The 21,186-nt window shown below is 30.1% G+C and overlaps 2 protein-coding genes across 2 annotated transcripts; both read right to left on the reverse strand.

Annotated features, from left to right (window-relative positions):
* Positions 1-840: 840 nt before the first annotated feature.
* Positions 841-10,120, reverse strand: LOC118448663 (fatty acid synthase-like). Its single transcript, XM_035882176.2, has 19 exons — positions 9,834-10,120; positions 9,507-9,757; positions 9,191-9,422; positions 8,680-9,098; positions 8,112-8,405; positions 7,819-8,026; positions 7,553-7,713; positions 7,155-7,472; positions 6,556-7,061; positions 6,158-6,462; positions 5,691-6,095; positions 4,579-5,600; positions 4,273-4,508; positions 3,487-4,180; positions 2,576-3,404; positions 1,990-2,450; positions 1,646-1,900; positions 1,311-1,565; positions 841-1,197 (listed from the first exon to the last, which is right to left on the reverse strand). The coding sequence occupies exons 1-19, from the start codon at positions 10,021-10,023 to the stop codon at positions 1,054-1,056; spliced, it is 7,185 nt and encodes a 2,394-aa protein (XP_035738069.2). The 5' UTR covers positions 10,024-10,120; the 3' UTR covers positions 841-1,053.
* A 9,302-nt stretch (positions 10,121-19,422) lies between these two features.
* Positions 19,423-21,145, reverse strand: Rpn9 (regulatory particle non-ATPase 9). Its single transcript, XM_035882336.2, has 4 exons — positions 20,988-21,145; positions 20,789-20,902; positions 20,356-20,682; positions 19,423-20,283 (listed from the first exon to the last, which is right to left on the reverse strand). Exons 1-4 carry the CDS (start codon positions 21,101-21,103, stop codon positions 19,683-19,685), a joined length of 1,158 nt encoding a protein of 385 aa, XP_035738229.1. The 5' UTR covers positions 21,104-21,145; the 3' UTR covers positions 19,423-19,682.
* Between the last annotated feature and the right edge of the window lie 41 nt (positions 21,146-21,186).

The following is a 21,186-nucleotide window of genomic DNA, read 5'->3' on the forward strand; positions in this document are numbered from 1 at the left end:
TGTCAATAAAAGATGGTGGGAATAATAATTTCTATAGTAAAATTAAAACACGCTATTTGGAGATTAAAGCACTAACAAATTTATTAATTTAATTTATTCTGAAAAATTGAAAACAATTCTAGTGTTATATTATTAAAATATAGTATTTTTTTATGAAAATATCAAAATTATGCCTTCTGTATGACCGCAACGCATCTAAAACCCGAAAAGTTTCATTAGACTGGTTAATGTTATTAGTAGAATATTTCGAGGAGTTGTGTAAACAATACGTGAGATTATTATAATAAATATGGAGCACTGGATATTTTACTTTAACGCACGAATGACGAATATATTGGTCGATGCACGGATAGTTCGCCAGAACAGCACTATTCGTGGTTTTATTGGCACTATTTTTCGTCAATACTTAATATCTTTTTGTAATTCTTCATTTCAGATAGATACACTTATTAACAGTAAAATACAAAAAAAAAAGTATAATTCTTCATATCAGTATGATTGTGACTACAGTTTACTAATACCTGATCAAAAGCTGTACGCCCAAATCCTCTTATCACTCCGTATACCTTATGATCTCCGAATAAGGTAATATGTTAACCCGATTTGCTAAAAGGTGCGATGAAGAGCTTTCTGATAGAAGCCGTCCCATAAGAAAGTTAGAATCACGATGAAGTGAAAAGATGAAGTTCAATGAGAAGAAAATATAAATATACATTTGGTCGATATTCCATTCTCTCATGTTAGCACGAATGAATTAGATTGACATTTTGTATTGTTGTTTGTAAGCAAAACGTAAAATATTATTCAAGCTAATCGCGAATAAGATATCAAACTATAACGTATACAAAAGACCACTTTTTATATTTATATAATAATCTTACAATTTAGATAACAATTATCTGCTATATTTTTCAAATATTCCGTAGATGTGAAACAAAGTTTCCTTAGGTACTTTTTATTTTAATATTCCAAATTAATCTGTAAGATAAAGTTGTTATTGCATATTTTTGTCGAACATTTATCAACAAACTCATATAGGTCACCAATGACATATTAATTTTCGTTCTTTATATTTTCCTTAAATGTTGCAGCAACCGTTAACAATTCATCATTAATTGCCATTGCAATTTTCATATCTTCTAACATTGTGATATGATCGCCGTCAACAACGTGTATTTCCACTTTGTTTTCAGTTAACTAAAAATAACAGCATTTTATAGTAAATTAATGTTATTTTCATGATGTACAACTTACACTCTGCAGTTCATAATCATACGGTATAATCATAAGCATACGGTTTTACAACTTACACTCTGCAGTTCATAATCATACGGTATATTTAGTACAGACGGAAATAATGGTTTGAACAATGTAATTGGTGTTCTTATATATGGCATTGGTTCTGGGTTATATGCCATAACTGCTTGCAATCTCACATAAAGTGAGAGAATAGCGTCTTTTTGATTCCCTTTCGAAAATAACTCTTGGTTTTCGGGAGATATAAAATTAAGAAATACATTTACTTTTTCATCCCACGTATTGCATTTTTTTAATTTAAATTCAAGCTGCAAAGTAATGTTTGCAAATCAATATGAGACTTGCGCAAAATAGAAAAAGAAGATGTCTCAGGAAAATAACGACATACCTCTGCCCTGTTAACAGTTATAAATGGATTCAATATACTAAACAGAATGTTGTTTTCTAGGTCTTCTTGCGATAACGGATGCAATTGTTGTTGCATAAGTGTTTTTAAATATTGAGGAGCACCGTCTATCAATATTAGCTGACCAATAAATCCTTTGGCTTCTAAGTTTCGTGTGAGTTCAATAGCTACAAGTGATCCAAATGAATAACCCACTAACGTGAAATTACTTCGACCCTTAAGTTTATCTAATAAATGCTATAATATGTAAAATTATGTACCATGTTAATATGTATTATTCGATAATATTCAATTTAATCACATTTTTGTGTAATAAAAGATTATACCGGTAGAAATAAATTGGCCATAGCTTCAACAGTTTTTAATTCATAATTCGCAGCCAATTGAAAACAAGTCGCAGGTGATTTAATTTTTGATTCTAATGTTTTGAAAACGCCACTATAACCTTCGATTCCTGGAAGAAAGAATATTTCGTTCCGACCCTTTTCTGGATTAGTCTTAAGCGGAATAGTAACTTTGGCAGAAAGTATTTCATCGAACATTTGCAGCAACATCTTTGTACCAGATAATAATCCTTTTATATCATTTTCATTATTATTACAATTATCTCTCGGTTTATTACTCATTTCCATTAATTTAAAGAAATTTAAGTTTCGAATATCTGAAGAGGTGAGATATATTTCATATTCACGCTCTAATGTCTGTTTTATTTCTACCGCCATCATAGAATCCATTCCAAGATCAGCCAAGGAAGTGTATAGATTGATATTCTTCAAGTTTTTCATACCTGCCATAAAGAATTTGTACTTTTAAGAAAATAATAATAAGTAAAGATGATATATCATGCAAATATAAATACATATATAAAATTATTAAGATCAATAATAATTATATCAGTTGGAGAATACATACCCATAATGTTTATAATAGCATCTACAACATTATTCTCAAAGTCATTTCTTCGTTTTTCAGCAACTACCATACTTGCAACTACAGATTTATCCTGTACCAAAAATCTATTCAGTTCTTGTAAACATGATGATATTTTTTGCTGCAAGGTACCACCAATAACAAGTTCTTTATCTTCATACTGCATGTCAGTAACTAGACCAACATCTCCAATCGCTCCCCATTGTATAGCTAATCCAGGCAAACCTTCTTCTACTCTTTTCTCACATATTCTTTCCATAATGGAATTAGCCATACCATAATTTGTTTGTCCGGCATTTCCTCTTCCGCACGAGACAGAAGAAAAAACTACGAAGTGTCGAAGATCTGGACAAAGTTTTCTGGTCACCTCGTCCAAACATTTCGAAGCCCATGCTTTACCTTTGAAAGATTCTTTAAAAGTTTGCAGCGTTTGGTTTCTACAAATATTATCTTTCAGAGAAACTGCAAGATTGAATATACCATCAACTGGACCTTGATCTATCGCTTTTTTCACGATAAGCTCGCAATCTTCTTGTTTAGCCGCATCGAGACCAACCAGAATCTTGATATTCACGCCGTTTGATTCCCATATTTTGATTCTCATGGATTGATAACCATTCTTTATGCCGTTCCGCGAAATAATGACAATATTTTGAGCATTTCGATGAACCAACCAATTGATTAATTCCAAACCAAAACCTCCCAATCCACCAAGAACTATATAACTTTTATTCGGAATACATGTATAAAAAGGTTCAGCCAAAATGGGTGTATTTAGTGGTTCATTCTCTTGACGGATCTTTATGAGTACCTACGATATAAAAACATATTGCAAATTATAATTTAAACTGTTAAAATCAAAATATATATTCCGGCAACAAACGTCAACTTACTTTTCCCATATGCTTTCCAGCTGCCATAAATCTAAGTGCTGTCTCTATTTGATCTTTGCCGAAAACTGTCCTAATAATCGGTTTGATAGCATTCTCTTTAATAAGTTTGTTGAATATTGAACTAATTTCGTTTTTAATTTCGTCATTTGTGTTAATAACCTTATCTAACATCACACCATGGAAACTAATACCCTTCATAAAGATTTTGGTGCTTAATTCATTATTTGCGGCTAAATCAAATTTTCCAATTTCTAAAAATCTACCTCTATAGGCTAAACAACGTAGACTCGCTTGAAGTTTATCTTCCGCTAAAGAATTTAGAACAATGTCTACACCTGCACCATTGGTTTGTTGCAAAACCATTTTCTCAAAACTAATATCTCGAGAATTTCCAATGTGATTATCATCAATACTAGGAAATGTTTCTTTAATAAATTTACGTTTTTCTGGTGTACCGACCGTTGTAAATACTATACAGCCTTCCCGAAGGGCTAAGTTAATCGCGGCTTGGCCAATACCACCAGAACCAGCATGGATAAGTATTTTATCACCTTTCTGCATTCCTGCATTAATGTAAAGTGCAGATATACATGTGCAATATATACACGGTACTGTTGCTGCATCTTCTAAACTCCAATTTTCAGGTACAGTCCAAGAAAAAGTTTCGTCCAACTGACAAAAATTTGTCAGACATCTGAAAAAATGTTATTTATTTAATTTAATTTAATTTTTTAACATTTTATATAAAGGATTTTATAATAATATTTTAATTTTTAATTAGTTCACCCGTTGAGGTTAACTCCCATAATACGACGACCATTTATAGTGATTCCGCTGTATTCAAATCCAAGTAAGTAATCACTTTTTTTTTGTTCTATTAGATCTTCTGATATTTTACCCGTAGATAACATCACGTCTTTAAAATTTAATGATGCATAATGAATTCGAACAAGATCTTCCTTTTGATAGTCCTCCCTAATTGGCCCTTCAATCCAACGTATTGTGCTTAAATCTCCACGTGACTATCAAAAAATATTTTTGTATTACTTGATGATAGGTGTTAATAATTTGATAAAATACCTTCACACATACCAACTGACTAATAATAGCGTGATAGGTAAGTTTGGACTCGCAAGGTAGAAGTAGCTGATGCCTATATGATCCCCAAACATTCCCTGGTCGTAAAACATTAATAACAAGATCCGTTTTGAGTTGTTCAGAGTAAAGTGGTAGTTTCAAAGAAAATTTTGGGGCTTTAAGATCTTGAATTAAAACAATTCGAAAGATATTTCCACCAGGTTCTTTCTTTAAGCAATTAATGAATCCTAAGAGACCAGATTCAAAGTTTCCTTCTTCAACAAGTATGACTCTCGTGTTCCTAATATTCTGTTCTTCATTCCTGATCTGTATATTTTGCACTTGACGCAACCAATTAAATTCATTACTATTAACATTTATAATCATGGTGTTTTCCGGAATTTTATTTGTCTTTTTTAATAATATCCAAGATTCCTCGGAAGTACATTTCTCTAAAACTATACGTAAGTGATATTCTTGTAAAATGGATAAGTTCAATGAGGTATTTCTTTTTTCACGAGATAAAAGGAAACCACCATCTTTTGTAGATTTTAGAAGTATTTTCAAGCTGTTCTTTTCTCCATTTGTCAACAATCCATATCCAACAGCGAATGACGCTGTGTCACCTGTTTCTATCATATTTGATTCTGAAACAATAACACCTTCAGGAATATTTTCGAATTTGTTTCTCGATGCGAATACATTAACGTTGGCTTCTACCAAAGGCAAATTATTTAAAATGTCTAAAAGCAGTGGAGAAACGAGTATGTTTGCTGGGTTATTGTCCTTATCCTCAACGAGTTCGATTGTCTTCATCTTAATCATTGGTATATTTTCAAGAGTAATATGTATGGATAACGTTAATATTTCTCGTAATGACGTTTCCTTTATGTCACGATAAGCAGTAAATTTATACTCTTCGATAATTGGATCACTAATAGGTTTTTTTCGAGAAATCTCACTTATTCTAATTTTATGCATTTCCACACCCCCCGCTACAATAATATCCATATTTTTAAAATATTGTGCAGGTATATCTGAAATAAAAAATAGGCATTATGAGTAATGAAGAAAAAGAAACACCTTCTATTACTTCACATTGCATGGATAATAAGTGTTGTTCTTACATTTTTCATTACTAGTCAAGCTTTGAAGATATTTTTGATGAGCATTAATATCTATTACCAATTTTCGAATTCCAATCGGCACATATAGATCTCTAGTGTTTGTATTTATGATTTTTATCTGTAACATATTATCTATGAACACTACCCAATTCTTTTTCCATTCGATATGTCCTTTCCTTTTCGAAACAGACGCACTGTATATGCTTCGGAAAAGACCGCTATATTGATAACCACGTAACTTCAACTCTTTATAGATATCTTTCTCATTTAATTCTTCTTTTTCGTTATCAACATTTCTCTTAATCATATGAAGGGGTATTTTCTCTTTCGATAAGTTCGTTAGAAGATGAATCTTTCCGGTAACAATAGCAACACCTCCTTCGATCACTTCGAATTTACCGCTACCTATTCATTTGAAGGTCGTCATGTATTAAATTTTTTGGAAAACATTAGTAGGAAGCAATTACCTTTCTGAATCATAACAATCATTTCAAGTTTGCCCTCTTTGGGAACAGTCGTAGCTCGATTAAATTTTATATTTTCCATGACTACGGACGTTTCTGTATAGAACTCTCCCATCGTCATTCCCAATGTTTCCCAAACCAAACATAAATATCCTGTTGCAGGAAACAAGTTTCTGCCATCAATTACATGACCCTTTATGTATGCGAAATTTTCATCGGCAATCGCTATTGATACTATTCGTTCTCCGGAAGTAAGTACCTCCTGCTTTTTGAAATGTGTTGTGAACCAATCGTTTGAATGTTCCCACCTAATCATGATATATTACTAGACTTTTGCATTAAATTCATAATATTTTCAAATAATTAATCCTTTTCGTTATTTACATTATCATAATTCTTACCGAATAAATGGGGATATCATTGGAGTTCCTCGACTTACGGGATATTCTACAGATGGGTATAGTTTAGCAAGATCGAACTGTAAACCAGCATTATACAATTTCCCTAATCCTTGAAGAAAAACTTTTACGTTATCTTTATAACCTCGCGGATTTAATGCAATATTCGTTACTCTTGTTAGCAATGATTTGTTTAAAATCTCTTGTAGTTGACTGCTGGGCGCAATTTCAATAATAACGGCATTGTCAGGGATGAGGACCGAGGTTTCCTCAAAAAGTACAGGTTTTAACAAATTATTTGTAAAATACTCGGCCGACGAGAATTGTGCACTTGAAGTCGACCATTCGTTGCATGGTACTGATGTACTCAACCACTTTTGACTTCGACGCTTTGCTACTGATATCATTTTCTTTAAATTTGCCAAGAGATTGATTTTGACTGTAGCCATGTAACGGCTATGATATGGTATTTTTTCCCCTGATACCACTTTCGAAAAAATTTTGTTTGTCTGTCAAATATGAAAATATTACATGATTTATTGTGAAAAAATCAGTCTAAAAAATTCTTATTATCAACGAATCCTCGTTGGCTTGTAACGAACCTGCAGCTTTTCAACAAATACTTTTATAGATTCAGTCGGTCCGATAATTGTTGAACTTTCAGGTCCATTATGACACGCGACGTCGATATCATCAGGACACAAATTTTTTATATCTTTATAACCAAGCCGTACCATAGCCACAGAACAATGAGGTATTTTTGTTTCTATAACGGATATTCCTTGCAAATACGCTGCCAATATTGTTTCCTCCATTGTGAAACTTCCGTCTGCGTATGCACATCCAAGTTCCCCCACAGAATATCCGATTATGTAGTCTGGTAGTACTCCCACTGAAGCTAAAAGATCTACTAAGCCAATCTGTAAAATTTTTTCCCTATTATCAGGTGTTATCGAATATATGCAGACCTCTTAAGTGGTTAAATATGTGCCGATATTACCTGAACAGCAACAATACCGACAAAAGAGTGCAAGATATCGTCTAACATGCCATTGTTTGGTTTAGTTAAAATCTCATAAATATGAAGTTCATGCAGTTTTAACACAGCATCGCATTTCTCTATTGCTTTAGCAAATGTAGGGAATTTCAACAGAGCTTGACCTAGTAAATTTTATATACCGTATAATAACCTTAATCATTGTAATAGTTATTATTTCTATAGATTTTAATGTTAACAAAGAAATATTCGAATAAAACTTTTCATACCAATTTCTGGCCACTGCGAATCCATTCCAGAAAAAACGAAACATATTGGCTTTTTCGTACCAGAAAAATGTTCAATCTCCCTTATTTTCGTACCAGATGGTTTAACATCAGTTATCGTGTATCCTCGATATGAATGATTTGGTATTGTTTTATGATAAATATCATGAAGAAGACGAATAAATTCGACGTCAACCGGTCGGTTATTGATCTATGGAGAAATATGTTGAAATTATTTCTAACAAATAGGACTTTTATTTCGGCTTACGAAAAATATGTAGATTCTTTTTGCGTACCTCATTTAAAATGGTTTCTACTGCTTCTACGGTACGTCCGGAAACAGCTATGAGTCTAGGCAAATCATCATTTGGCAATCCATTATTGATCTTTATTTTCGGATTTGATTTGAGTAAAACGTGAGCATTAGCACCACCGAAGCCGAAAGAATTAATACCTATGTATTCACCATCCAATGGAGTTGGTTGGGTAACAACTTCGATTCGTCTTTCTATAAGAGCTTTCATATTTTTGCGTGGTCTATTAAAGTTAATATTTGGCGGTATTAGGCCTGACTCCATCGATATTATTGCCTAAAAATATGTATAATAATATAAATATGTATATTTATTTATTTATATTTATATTTATATTTATATATTAATATATATACATATATGTATATATTTATACATTTATATTATAATATAACTAAGAATATAAGTAAAATATAATAATACTATAAATAATATACTAAATATATTGAAACTATATATATATAAATTATAAATAACTTTTATAATAAAATATCGAAGATACATAAATGCGTGAATAATTGGATCACCTTATGTTTCAAACAATGCTTACCTTAACAATGGAAATAATTCCACTGACTCCTTCGGTATGTCCTACATTAGATTTGATGGAACCAATTTTAAGAAGATTAGATCTATTTTTAGTGAAAATGCGATCTATGGCTTTCAATTCTTCAGGATCACCGACTATTGTTCCGGTACCATGGGCTTCAATGTAAGGAATACAAGCTGTTGATACACCGCATTCTTTGTAGAATTCTTTGAAAAGAGTACTTTGCATTTCGTTAGATGGAAATGTTATTCCTTCTTTTTTATAACCATCACAATTCGTTTTCGCATGAATAATCGTGGCATAGATTCTCTTAGCATTTTTTGCTTTTTGTAAAAATGCTACAGAGACGGTTTCACTGCGTGTGTAACCATTTGCATCTTCGTCGAAAACCTTGCAGCGACCATCCTGACCCAACACCCCTGTCAAAGGCAACCAAGTTAAAAAATTCATATTATCATGATAATTCGATGAAGAAAAAAAAATCTTCTAAATAATTTGGTATTATCAGTACCTAAACGACTAAATTGTAGAGACGTGTATGGATGGAGGCAAAGATTTGATCCACCGACAATCGCGTAATCGCATTGTCCACTATGTATAGCCCTATAAGCATGTTCCACCGCGTAAAGACTTGAACTGCACGCTGTATCGACGATATATGATGGTCCTATTACATTCAACCAACACGAAATATTTTGAGCCATCATATCTCTGCTACAGCTCGTGATACCAAATCCATTTGTCTATATTTAAAAAAACGCAATCTTTTTCTTATCCATCCGTATAAGTAATCAATAATCTATATAATGTTTGATCTTTTCACGTACCTGAAATTTGCCGTGAAGGCAAGTTGCTTCGGAATCGGAGAAACATGTACCTATGAATACACCTACCCTTCTTCCACGAATGTCTTCTGGGTTAATCCCAGCATCTACTATAGCTTCATAAACATGTTCTAGCATCATTCTGGTCATAGGATCCATCGTATTAGCTTGTTTAAAATGTATTCCAAAAAATGATGCATCGAATTTCTGAATGTTGTTAATTTTGCCAGTTCGCTGTGGAATTTCTGGATGATCTTATGAAATATAATGATAGAAAAATATTAACGTTAATTACTTTACTTTATTAAATAAAATTAGTATAGTTGATACCTAGTTTCCAACGACAATTGTCATTGGTGACACAATCTTTGCAGTTGAAAAGATTCTCTTTTAATTCTTCCACATTATTGGATTCCGGAAATCTACCAGCTAATCCGGAAATAACAACTTCTTCGCCTGGTTCTGGATCAGCATATTTGAAGAATTTGTACGATTTTCTTACCTCTTTATATTCAGTCATAATGTTTTAATATTTTCCGATTTTTCACGCTAAATAAAATATAGAAAATAGAACTGATACTACAAGTACCTATACGTTTTCACTATGATTGAAATTGTCGGCGATGAATCCTCTTTTATAACAATGATATGTCCTTTAAAAAATTAATTCTGACGCAATTTTGTAGATTTTCTTCACTCTTTGTTTTAAATTTATTTAAATCAAAAATGAATATATTTGACTTTTGAACTTCCCGTCTTTCTATTCTAGTTACATATTTAATATTCAATTTCATATCGACATATTCATACATTATTCAATAGTAAGAAAGTTAAATTTGGTAGTAATAAAATAGATATTTATTAATTGTAAATCTTAAGTTTATATTTTATAGAGAATATGTTACATTTTTTCTGGAAGTTTTCGTATCATAGATGATATCTGATTTACGTCTTTATATCTTACGATTTTATATTTATATATTAATATAATAACGATTTCCTATTAGAATGACGCAATACATCGACAATGAACAATATTATCCAGTGAATAACATGCCATGCTTTGTCGAAATATGCTAAATACTTACAATTTCATAACAGAAAATCAAATTTATATATTACGCGTGTGTATTACGCAAATTTATATATTATGTGTATGTGTGTGTGTTATGTGCAGCATTTTATCCAAAAGCTTTCATATCATAGATATTCTAGAGTAACGAAATCTGAAAATGAATATGGAAAATATACAGATTTTTTGAATTGGTCGAAATATATCGCAATGAAAAGTAATAAAAAAGCTTGATGGAAATATATATATCGTAATCAACGATATTCATTATGTCGAAAAACAGAATATTGAAGATAAAAAATTTTTTTGTTTTTTCTGTTACACTTCACTTCAGCACATATTATTATTATTTTTATAACATTCGTAAGAGATATAAGTAAAGTAAGAAAGTGCCATGCGTAACATGCAGAAAGATTAAATTCTGAAAATATATAAAAACGAAAGATAACAAAAATTAGCTTACTCTATTAAATAAAATAAATCGTGTGAATAGGTATAATCTAGTTTTTTATGACGGTATTCATCGGTGGTACAATCTTTGCGTTTAAAGAAATTATCTTTTAATTCCTCCGCATTATTGGACTTCGAAAAATTATCAGTAAATCCGGAAATAATAATCTCTTTGCCTGGTTCTGGATTGACTTTTCTGAAAAACTTGTATAATTCTTTTGTCCCTTTATATTTATTCATGATTCTTTTTGTTTCTCATTTTTCCATGCGAAATAAATGATAAAAATTTGAATTGAAACTAATCGTATTTTTTCATAATTACTAAATAAATTTTGAGAATACACAAGTAACTAAAGAAAGTATGAAAAATGTCGCTACGCAAGAATGTATGCATGCGACAAGTACAAAGAGAATTTTCTTTTCTTCTCTAATATCCCTTTCTTTGTGTTTCTAATTGCTATATAGAATTATTTACACCTTTCGTAGTATAATATAATATCACGCGGAATTCGATACAGTTGCCGATAATCATTAAATAATGTATAGTAGTTTTGCAGTTTTTATGTGCGTATGTGGTGTATTAGGAGTTGATTTCGAGTAGGACTATGGGGTGTTTTCTTTTTAGTCTTCTGGACAGACCTGTGTAGCGATTATTATCAAAACGGTTTATGTGGTTATTAATTCTGATTTGACGTGTCTTTGAAAGATTTATAATTTCTTCTTTAACTGATGATATTTTTATGATTCTTCTAATATCATCGTTCGATATTTTTATGATTCTTCTAATATCATCGTAAAGTACATTTATAATAATACATAGAATAATAGGTTATAGATTTTCATTTCTTTTATATTTGATTTGACTGCCATGGCCCAAATTTGCAGACCATATGTTCACATGGGTTTCAAGATAACTTTGTATATTATTTTATTAGCTGTACTCAGTTTGGAATGTTTTGAGAAGAGGATCTTCTTCTATTTTTTATTTGTTTGATTTTTCCTGAATATTTTTTCTTCAGATTAATTTACTATCTAAGTAGAAACCGAGATATTTAACAACCTTTATATATAAATCATTAGCCTTTTATCTATAGTTTTTTTCTACTTATTTGGAGATAATTGGAAAAAGAGATATACGATGACAGTGATTTAGGGTTTATACCTGGCTTTTGTATCAGGATTATTTCAGTAGATTTCCAGTTTCGCAAAGAAAAAACCTATCCTAAAAATAATTAAAATGTTTTTAAATCTGATTGTCTTGATTGATTATCAGCGAAAATGCCTTCTTTTAGCATTTTCACTGTTTGGAAATCATATCCGATACGATTTTATTAATAATTTTCAGATTTTTGATTATAGATATGACTTTAGTTATTTTAACTATTTTATACGTCAGGTGTTCTTTAATCTTTATTACCATTATAAGGTGAAATATGTGGTTCATTTACAAATACTTTTTGTAAATAATCTACCATGGTTTCTGCTTCTTCTATTGAAAAGATCCAACTCCCGTCTTGTTTTTGTATAGGCAGAGTGGAAATATGTTGCCTTTTGAGGTTTTTTTTACATTTCCATAGTGAATAATTTATTCTTTCGAAGGAGTTCAAATTCTTAATATAATTCGTGAAGTTGATATTATTTGTTTCAATGTTTGATTTTGGTTATGTTTGTTCACCATAGTCTTGTATTGTGGCCTCGTACCTTGCTATAGTTTCCTCAGTCTTTTATTATTTTTTATTAAATTCAAAATGTACTGTGGATATTTTGTTAAAATCTGTAACTGTTACAAGTAAAAATCAAGAATATATCTTGGATGTTATAATATTTAAATTTTCTCGTTTTAGAATCAAGGACATATTATTGATACGAGCCTCGACCAACTCATTTCTTCATATTTCTTCCTTGAATCCTTTGGTTCTCAACAAGAATTCCTTCATCCCACCCCAAATTTTCGCTCGTATATAATCAAAAGTAGGTCTTCACAAATCTGTATTCTGTCGATTTAAATGTTATTTGCTAATGTTAAACATCGTGTAGGCAACACTAAGTCTCTAATCGTAAAAGACGCGACCGATTTCATCCCAAATATTGACAACTAAATTATTAACATTCTGAAGTTCATTAACGCTTACCTAATTATACGAACTACTTACGAACTACTAATTCTGGAAAATACACTATTATTTAGAAAAGTTATTAGACTGAAAATAATAAACAGAATAAAAAGCTTTAATAGATATATAGAAACACTCATTTTCGAATCGCTAATGCGTGAACTTAAGCGAATGTACATACTACGTTAGTTGTTTACAATTAGTAAATAAATTAACATTTGTAAAACAAAATAAATAAAAAACATCTCTAGAATTCAAACGTAGATTAGGTCATCATAAATACATACATGCACATATTACCATATCAACAAATTCAACATATATATGCGTCATATTATTCAGTAATAAAAAACGTAAATAATCAAATTAAAAATAAATAAAAAAGTAATAAAAAACGATCTATAATAATAAAAGAAATATATATATAGTGACATATAGAGGATTCTAGAGAAAAGTTTTATGAAGAGGACATAAAACGGAGTCATTTTCTATGGTTGAATAATCCTTATTTCGAGAGGTACTTCTATGGTTGAATAGTCCTTATTTCGAGAGGTACTTAAAACATTCTAAAAAAATATATTTTCATTGAATATTTTTCAAATTAAAATGCTCGAAAATCACAGTATTATTGGCATTAAAATTATTCAAAGTGTACCGTGTGAGTTGTACGGTCAGTTTTTATACATAGCAGCATATCAACTTTGAAATTTAATACCTCGATAGTAGTTTGTGCGTAAGGCACAAAATTAGTAGTATTTTGGAAACGTTTCGATATTGCTGCATAAAAATACAGTCAGAGCAAAAGAGTAAAGAGTACAGAACTAAAGTGAAAATAGTCCAATATATATATATTAGTAAAAGCGATTAGATGAAATATGTAAACCATATGTCTTTTAATGTATATTTTATATTAATATTTAGATAAATTAGTACTGTAACGCATCTAAAATCCTGAAAGTTTGATTATACAATCAGGTAGAATACTTCGAAGAGTTGTGTAAACAAGAAGAAACTCAAACAGGAAATCGATTGTTTATTCCGTTATTCGAAGAAATCGCTAAATACATTCGAATTTTAATAAGTAATGTCAATTATAGTACACGAGTGACGAATGTATTAAATTCCTGTGGCCAATGCACGCATTAAGTTCGTCAAAACAATAATTTTCATTTAGCGATTTTATTTTCGCCAGTACTTAATTCCCATCCTTAATTCTTCATTTTAGGTAGATAACTCCAACCAATTATCAAGTCTCGTGATAAGTAGGCTTCACTTATTGTAACGGAAAGAAAAAATGGTACGCAAAGCGAGGCGTAGGTTACATTTATTAATAGTCAAATACAAAAAGAAAATATATTTCAAACTAGTACAATTAGATCAAAAGCTATAAACAAAAACTGTATTATCACCCGAGATATGTCACCATATGAGTAAAAGAGTACGTTAAGAGGGAAAATAGGTTTAGATGATTCAAAAAATTGAATTTTTTTTATTCCATAAATAGTTAGTAAAATTATTCAAAGATATGTTCTCAAAGTTTCAAATAAAAATTTCAATTCATTCTGATGTTATGAGCGGTTAAGTCAGCGTCTCTCGTTAAACCGGCCTGCCAAAAGGCACGGTGAAAGCTTTTCTAATGGAAAATGTTCGTAAATAGAACCACGATAAAAGGGAAAAATGAAGTTCCATGCGTAGAAAATCCTAGTTCTCTTTTTATCGCTATTGCATTCTCTCATATAAGCACGAATATATTAGATTGACATATTGTATTAAGAAAATTATAAGATCCAAACGAATTGTATAATATTATTAAAGCTAGTCGTGAATAAGACTTACCGATATAACGAGTACGAATCGTATACTTTTTTCATGAATATGATTTATATAGCAAAAAATAATACCCAATTATTTACTATAATTTTCAAATATTTATCAGGTTTGAAATATTTCCTTGCGTATTCTTTATTTTAATATATAAATAAATTTGCCAAATGAAGCTGATATTCCATATTTTTGTCAAATAATCAACCCAACATGCATAGATAACTAATGCCGTATTAGATTACTTACATCACGTTTTCTTTAAATGTTTCAGCAATTTCGAAAAATTTACCATTATTTGCCATTGCAATTTTCATATCTTCTAACATTGTGATATGATCGCCGTCAACAACGTGTATTTCTTTTGAGTACTGAAAGTAGATATCAAAATAATGTAATATGCAAAATTTCTTATCTTATAAAACGCTATTTAATCCCAATTACATCAAAGAGAAATTATTTTTCTGATTTCGCCAAGTGTTTTGATTACGAAACGAAATCTATATATAACTCTATACGACTTTACAATTTACAAAGCAAAACATAACGTAAAATGTTCGACTTAGGTTTATCGACGAGTGACCTGAATTCGAAACAAGGCATTATAGAATTATAGAATTCTACATGAATATGCAATTCTATGCTTGAAGTGATATTATAAAATTTTATATATATTGTATTAAGATTACATTTAGATTATGTTTGCATTACATCAGAGTTGCATTAGAATGTGTCCACATTTAATACATACATAGTACGAAAGAAGCATCAGTTAGTTGTTGTGTGTATGCATGAGATAAGTCGATCAGTGGTCGAACGAAAATATGATCTGCTCTTTATGAAAAGGAAAAGTTTATTTATGAAAGGAAAAGAGGAAGCTGAGATATTAGAAGTAAGAATGAAAGGTAAATGCAGCATAAGTGAAATAAGTAACAAATAAAACAAAGCAATAGGAATTTCTGAATACGTATGCGTGAGTGAGGATAATGTGAGTGGGGATAAATGAAGCTGCGGGGTAGACATGATAAAAAGACAACATAGGGCAGTCTTGAATAAACCAAGTAAAGAGTAACGAGAACAAAAAGCGATCTTGAGTAGACCAAGCACAGAGTAAAGAGAACATAGAACGATCTAAAAGTAAAGAGTTAAGAGGAAAGAATTGTACTATTGTAATATATTAACTAATAAAGTCCTCATTAACCCTAAGAGTAGATGATTCAAATTTTGCTAGTCTGTATCTTCCAGTTAGGGTTACAAAAAATATTCTACACATATATTTTTTTAAATATCACAGAAAAGTCGACCTAAATTCTATATCTTTGCAGAGAATCTTTTTCGTATGAAGTGATAGTCATTACCATTGAATTTCTATACAAACAACATTCTACCAATGATACTACAATGAATACTTTAGTAATAAGTAATTATAATAGAGGAAATGATGTATATGTATGAGTGAATACACATAATAAAAATGCTTTACGCATCATATATAAAATTTCATTTCATAAAAAAATTCTTTGTTTTTATTATTATAGGTTATTTATTTTTTTTTCTTTATTAAAAAAATTTTGGATAAGCAAATTGAAAAAATATATTCTCTTTACTGTAATTACGTTTAATTGAGATGTCATTTTTAGGTAAAAATTCCTGAAAAAATGATTTGCCTTCACTGAAATTTTGTACACTGCATTATTTTAATATTTATTTTACAAACATGAACTACGATATCCCCATCATGCGTCTATCGTATCGATGTATAAACTTATTGATTAGTTTTCTCTTATGCGTATATAATAATTGGTTAGATAGAATAAGTAGTTTAGTAACTGTGAACGCACACTTTCAGTCTTTCATATGTATATCTTTTTTTGATGGTAGAGTGCGCGTCTCGCAGTGACCGTGTTAGATACGACGTCGGTACACATTTGTTTTGTAATAAATGTATAGAAAATAATAAATAAAATTGACATAAGAATTATATAAATCTTATGTCAGTATATAAATCTGCGACAAAAAATAAGAATTTGTCGAATATTTTCTTCAAAATAATTAGTGAATACTTATATATTATATTCTTTTAATACAAATTAAAACAGAAGTTTATTTTCGTACTAGCTATAAAGTAGAACTCCCAATGCTTTTTTTTGCGTAGTTTCTCCAGTAGAACTAATTCACTCTATATTACTTCGACTTTTATTATTACTACTACTATTATTACTATTACTGATAATAATAATAAAAATGTATTTAAATATTATTTATATACATCTAGATATTATTTAATAAATTTTATATTATAATAGAAAATTACCTCCGACTGATCGTGAGTAAGAAATAATGTGGAAACAAATGCATAACGATCATAAGATAGTAAAACAAGGAGAAAATTACGTCTATCTTTTTAGTGTATAAAATGTAAAATAAACCATACATTTTTCGAAAATTTAATATTTTAGAAACTCAGATGCCTTGACATAAACGATTAGACATGTATTTTCTTTGCCATAATATCATCTGGCTAAAACTCATTAAAATGATCGAGAGAGTTTTCGGAGCTTCTCTGTACGAGCATTGTGAAACATATTTCTTTGTGTTTGAAAATGTTCAAAAAATCTGAGCATTATCTATTTATGCATACAACCAAGCAGACAATCGCTACTTCACGGATATAAACATACACTATTCAAGCGTATATATGAAAATCAGTAGTGAAAATACGAGCTTCATTTCTTTTGCCGCAAATTTCGAGGAGCGCCACAATACTAAACTTTATCTTCGCGAAAAATGTCGAAAATAGCATTTATGCCATCAATGAGAACAGAAGTGAGCCTTAATCAATTTTGATAAACAAGATCTCATTGTAAAGACGAAAGTTTAGTATATTGTAGTCTAGCATATAGGTATCAAATTTGTGAAAAAGCTTTTTATTTGTTATTATAAACTATTTTCCAAAAATATCATTTTTTACAAAACCAGTGGTAATGAATAACCTTAACGAAATAGAATACGAGGATCGCGAAGGGGGAGGATCTTGGAGGGATCTAGAAGTGGAATTATTGGAGGGATTTAGTATTTGCGGCAATAAACTTTTGAGTTCCTAAAGCCATATAATAATAATAATATACAGTTAGAGAAACATACAAATTTAAAAATATACAAATATGAGAATAAAGAATAATTGATACATTTATATCTTCTAAATCCAGTTTTAAAAAATGATATATTTTTCTACAGTGACTATGTTTCAATATTGTGTATGTAAATATTTATTTTTACTCTTCACTATCTTTTTTTATCACTGAAAGATGATAAGGCATAAATTATTTTTTGAATCGTATACAAGAAATAAAGTATATGTCGCACTTGAAATTGTTAAAAATACTATCATAGAATGTTATCATAAAATACTATCATAAAATACTATCATAATCATAGAAATTTTTCATTGAGATTTTTTAGAAATAAATTTTCTTAGTATAATTACACAAATACCGAAATGATAAATACTCTATATGTAAATTATTACATCAGTCATCCCTAAATACTACGTACGAACAAAAATATTAATTCAAAGCCTAATTTTTTCATAAAATTTGGGTTTATCATTACGACAGAGTTATTTTTTTTCTTAAACGATATATATCCAATACGATCATTCAAAACTTATCATTTACGCGTAATTGCTTTATGCGTTGTCATTTATGCGTAATTGCTTCATGAATAAAACTCTTGAAATAATATGAATGTTTGCTATATTACTTCGTCGCGCAATCATGCTTAATACTAATTATTAATATAAAAGCCTTAATCTGTGCTTATAATTTTTTAATCCTATTTTTATCCTATCTAGATACAGAATGTTGTATAATTGTTCTTTATAATCGGACATAAAGTTTAGGCTATTTGCAGAAATATTAGTTATAAAATAGGCTATAAAACTTCAAACGAGTTAGAGAGAGAGGGAGAGGGAGGGAAGAATGTGTAGGGTTAGGGAGAGGATTGGTATACAATGTGAAGTATGAAGCGAGAGAAACAAGAGTGAAATTGGTCTCAAAAGGGATGCATACACATAACGCGATGGTATCGTGATTTTTAGATTCGACAGAGCGATTTTGAAACTAGGTCATGGTGAAAAATTTTCTTTCGTAAATACCACCGATTTTCAATCTTCCATTACTTAGATATTATCTTAAGCATATTTTTGCATCGACGATCGAATCTCTATCTAGCGACAAAACTTTTATTTTACACTTCGAATTATATAACGTCACATATGACGAAGTAATGCAAATGCTTGCTATTTACATACATATACTATTTCGTCGCTTTAAATGTTTTATTCATCATGCTTAACAAGGGAATATATTAGTTACTTAATAATTCTGAAAATACACACAATTATTTTTGTGAACTTTTATAAAAATATATAATTAACTGTATGAAAAAATAAATTCTTAAATAAATAACTATTGATATTCTTTATTGGTACATTGCAAATAAAACTATGTGAATTAGTTGCAAAAAGAATGTTAAAATTGTATAGTTTTCAATATGTTATTTGTAGATCAAATTTATTTTGTTTATTGGTTATCTTATTTATTTTTAACTGGACATAGTTTATTATTCTGCAATGCGAACACTTGTTTCTTCCATCATTGGAAGAGATAGAAAAGTACAATTTGCAAATGAGTAGACGGAAACTTTAAACATATTTGTTAATTAAAGGGTTAGTATTTCTGATGCTCGCGATTCTAATAAATGTTCCATCGAATTAACATCTTTACACCATCCATCGAGTCGTTGGACCATCCCAGCAATTTGACTACGATCTAATACTCGAGGTTGAACCCAAGTCATATGAACAGTTCCTGCAACTTGATCAATAGCACCACGTACTAAACCTTGAGCTAGAGCCTTCATTACTAATAATTCAACTTCTCCTAAAGGTAAACGAGTTTCCTGTGATATTTCTGTAAATGTTAACTGTCGGTTGTTTGCTTGACGCTTAAAAGTCATTTCCATGAGACATAAAAGGGATATCTTTTGTCTTAATTTTAATTCTTGTGCTGCTAAATCAGCAACTTTACTCCATTGTGGTTTTAATTTTTCTAATGCAACAATGTCACCAGCATTGAAAGCTTGTAGTAAATCTATCAACCAGGAGTTAGGTGTATCTTTCAATGATTCTAAAACTGGATGGGCAAGTAATTCCCCAAGATTGTAAACTCCTTCTCCTAATAATGCAGCAAGTCCAAGGAAAAATGCATGCTGTTCTTGTTCCTGTCTATCCAAGCTATGTAAATCAATACATCCTAGGTATCTGTGAAATAAAAACTAAGTTGTATTAAAACATGCAATGAAATTATAAACACTATTTTTTCAAGAAACAAACCTTAATGCAGTACGATAATATTCTGCGTGTTTTCCTTGCAATCTATACAATCTACTAGCCAGAAGATAAAATCTGCCATGAACAGTGGTAACTCCATCAGCATTATCAAGCATGATTTCAACATCTTCTATAATTTTTTTTGCTAGCTCTTGATTATTTAATTTGTCAAGTAAAATTTGTCCTGTAAGAACTTTGCATAGAGCTACTGCCTCATTATTGCTTTTAACTTTGGATTCTGTTTTCTCTAAGAATTTGATCGCTTCTTGTTTATCTTGAAATTGTTGTATTACATGCGCCATTATTTCAACCAATGACAATGGATTTATCCTAAAAAAAAAAAATAGACAAAATAATGAATGAACGCGACAACAATATAGAACATAAAATTAAGGTTATATATTTGTTTGAAGATTGTTTTTTTTTATTTACTTACTTGTTTTCAAATGTTGACAGAAAATTAATATATAATTGTATAAGATTATCATTTTTTTGCAGTAACGGATGTTTTACAAAGGTTTCCAATTTAAGAGTTAGTTGATGCCAAAGTCTGCAAGTCACCGGTCGGTATAAAACATACATTTATTTTTCTTCTTTGAAATTTACATTAATAAAGATATTTATCATGTAATTACCTTTTATTGTAAAGAGTATCGAGTTCCGCCCATTCTTCCGCCAATTCTTTATCTGAAACATTTTGTTTTGATCTTAAAAATGTACTAACATCTTTCTGTGCTACGGTAGCCGCCATGTTTAATAAAACTTATATATCCGATCGAGAGATGATTGTCGAATCATCCTCATGAACCAATGAAAGTTCGATAGATCGATATG

This window comes from Vespa mandarinia, chromosome 3, assembly GCF_050613455.1.
Source record: "Vespa mandarinia isolate Hongniang chromosome 3, ASM5061345v1, whole genome shotgun sequence".
Lineage (NCBI taxonomy): Eukaryota > Metazoa > Arthropoda > Insecta > Hymenoptera > Vespidae > Vespa > Vespa mandarinia.

Bases quoted from the DNA above. Each gene is read 5' to 3' on its own strand.
- Rpn9 (XM_035882336.2), bottom strand. From the start codon at position 21,103: ATGGCGGCTACCGTAGCACAGAAAGATGTTAGTACATTTTTAAGATCA. The intron at 20,903-20,987 runs GTAATTACATGA...GGTGACTTGCAG, and splicing joins GATACTCTTTACAATAAAAG to ACTTTGGCATCAACTAACTC. The intron at 20,284-20,355 runs GTTTGTTTCTTG...TTTATTTCACAG, and splicing joins TATTATCGTACTGCATTAAG to ATACCTAGGATGTATTGATT.
- LOC118448663 (XM_035882176.2), bottom strand. From the start codon at position 10,023: ATGACTGAATATAAAGAGGTAAGAAAATCGTACAAATTCTTCAAATAT. The intron at 4,181-4,272 runs GTGAACTAATTA...ACATTTTTTCAG, and splicing joins ATGGGAGTTAACCTCAACGG to ATGTCTGACAAATTTTTGTC. The intron at 2,451-2,575 runs GTATGTATTCTC...TCTTTATGGCAG, and splicing joins TGCTATTATAAACATTATGG to GTATGAAAAACTTGAAGAAT.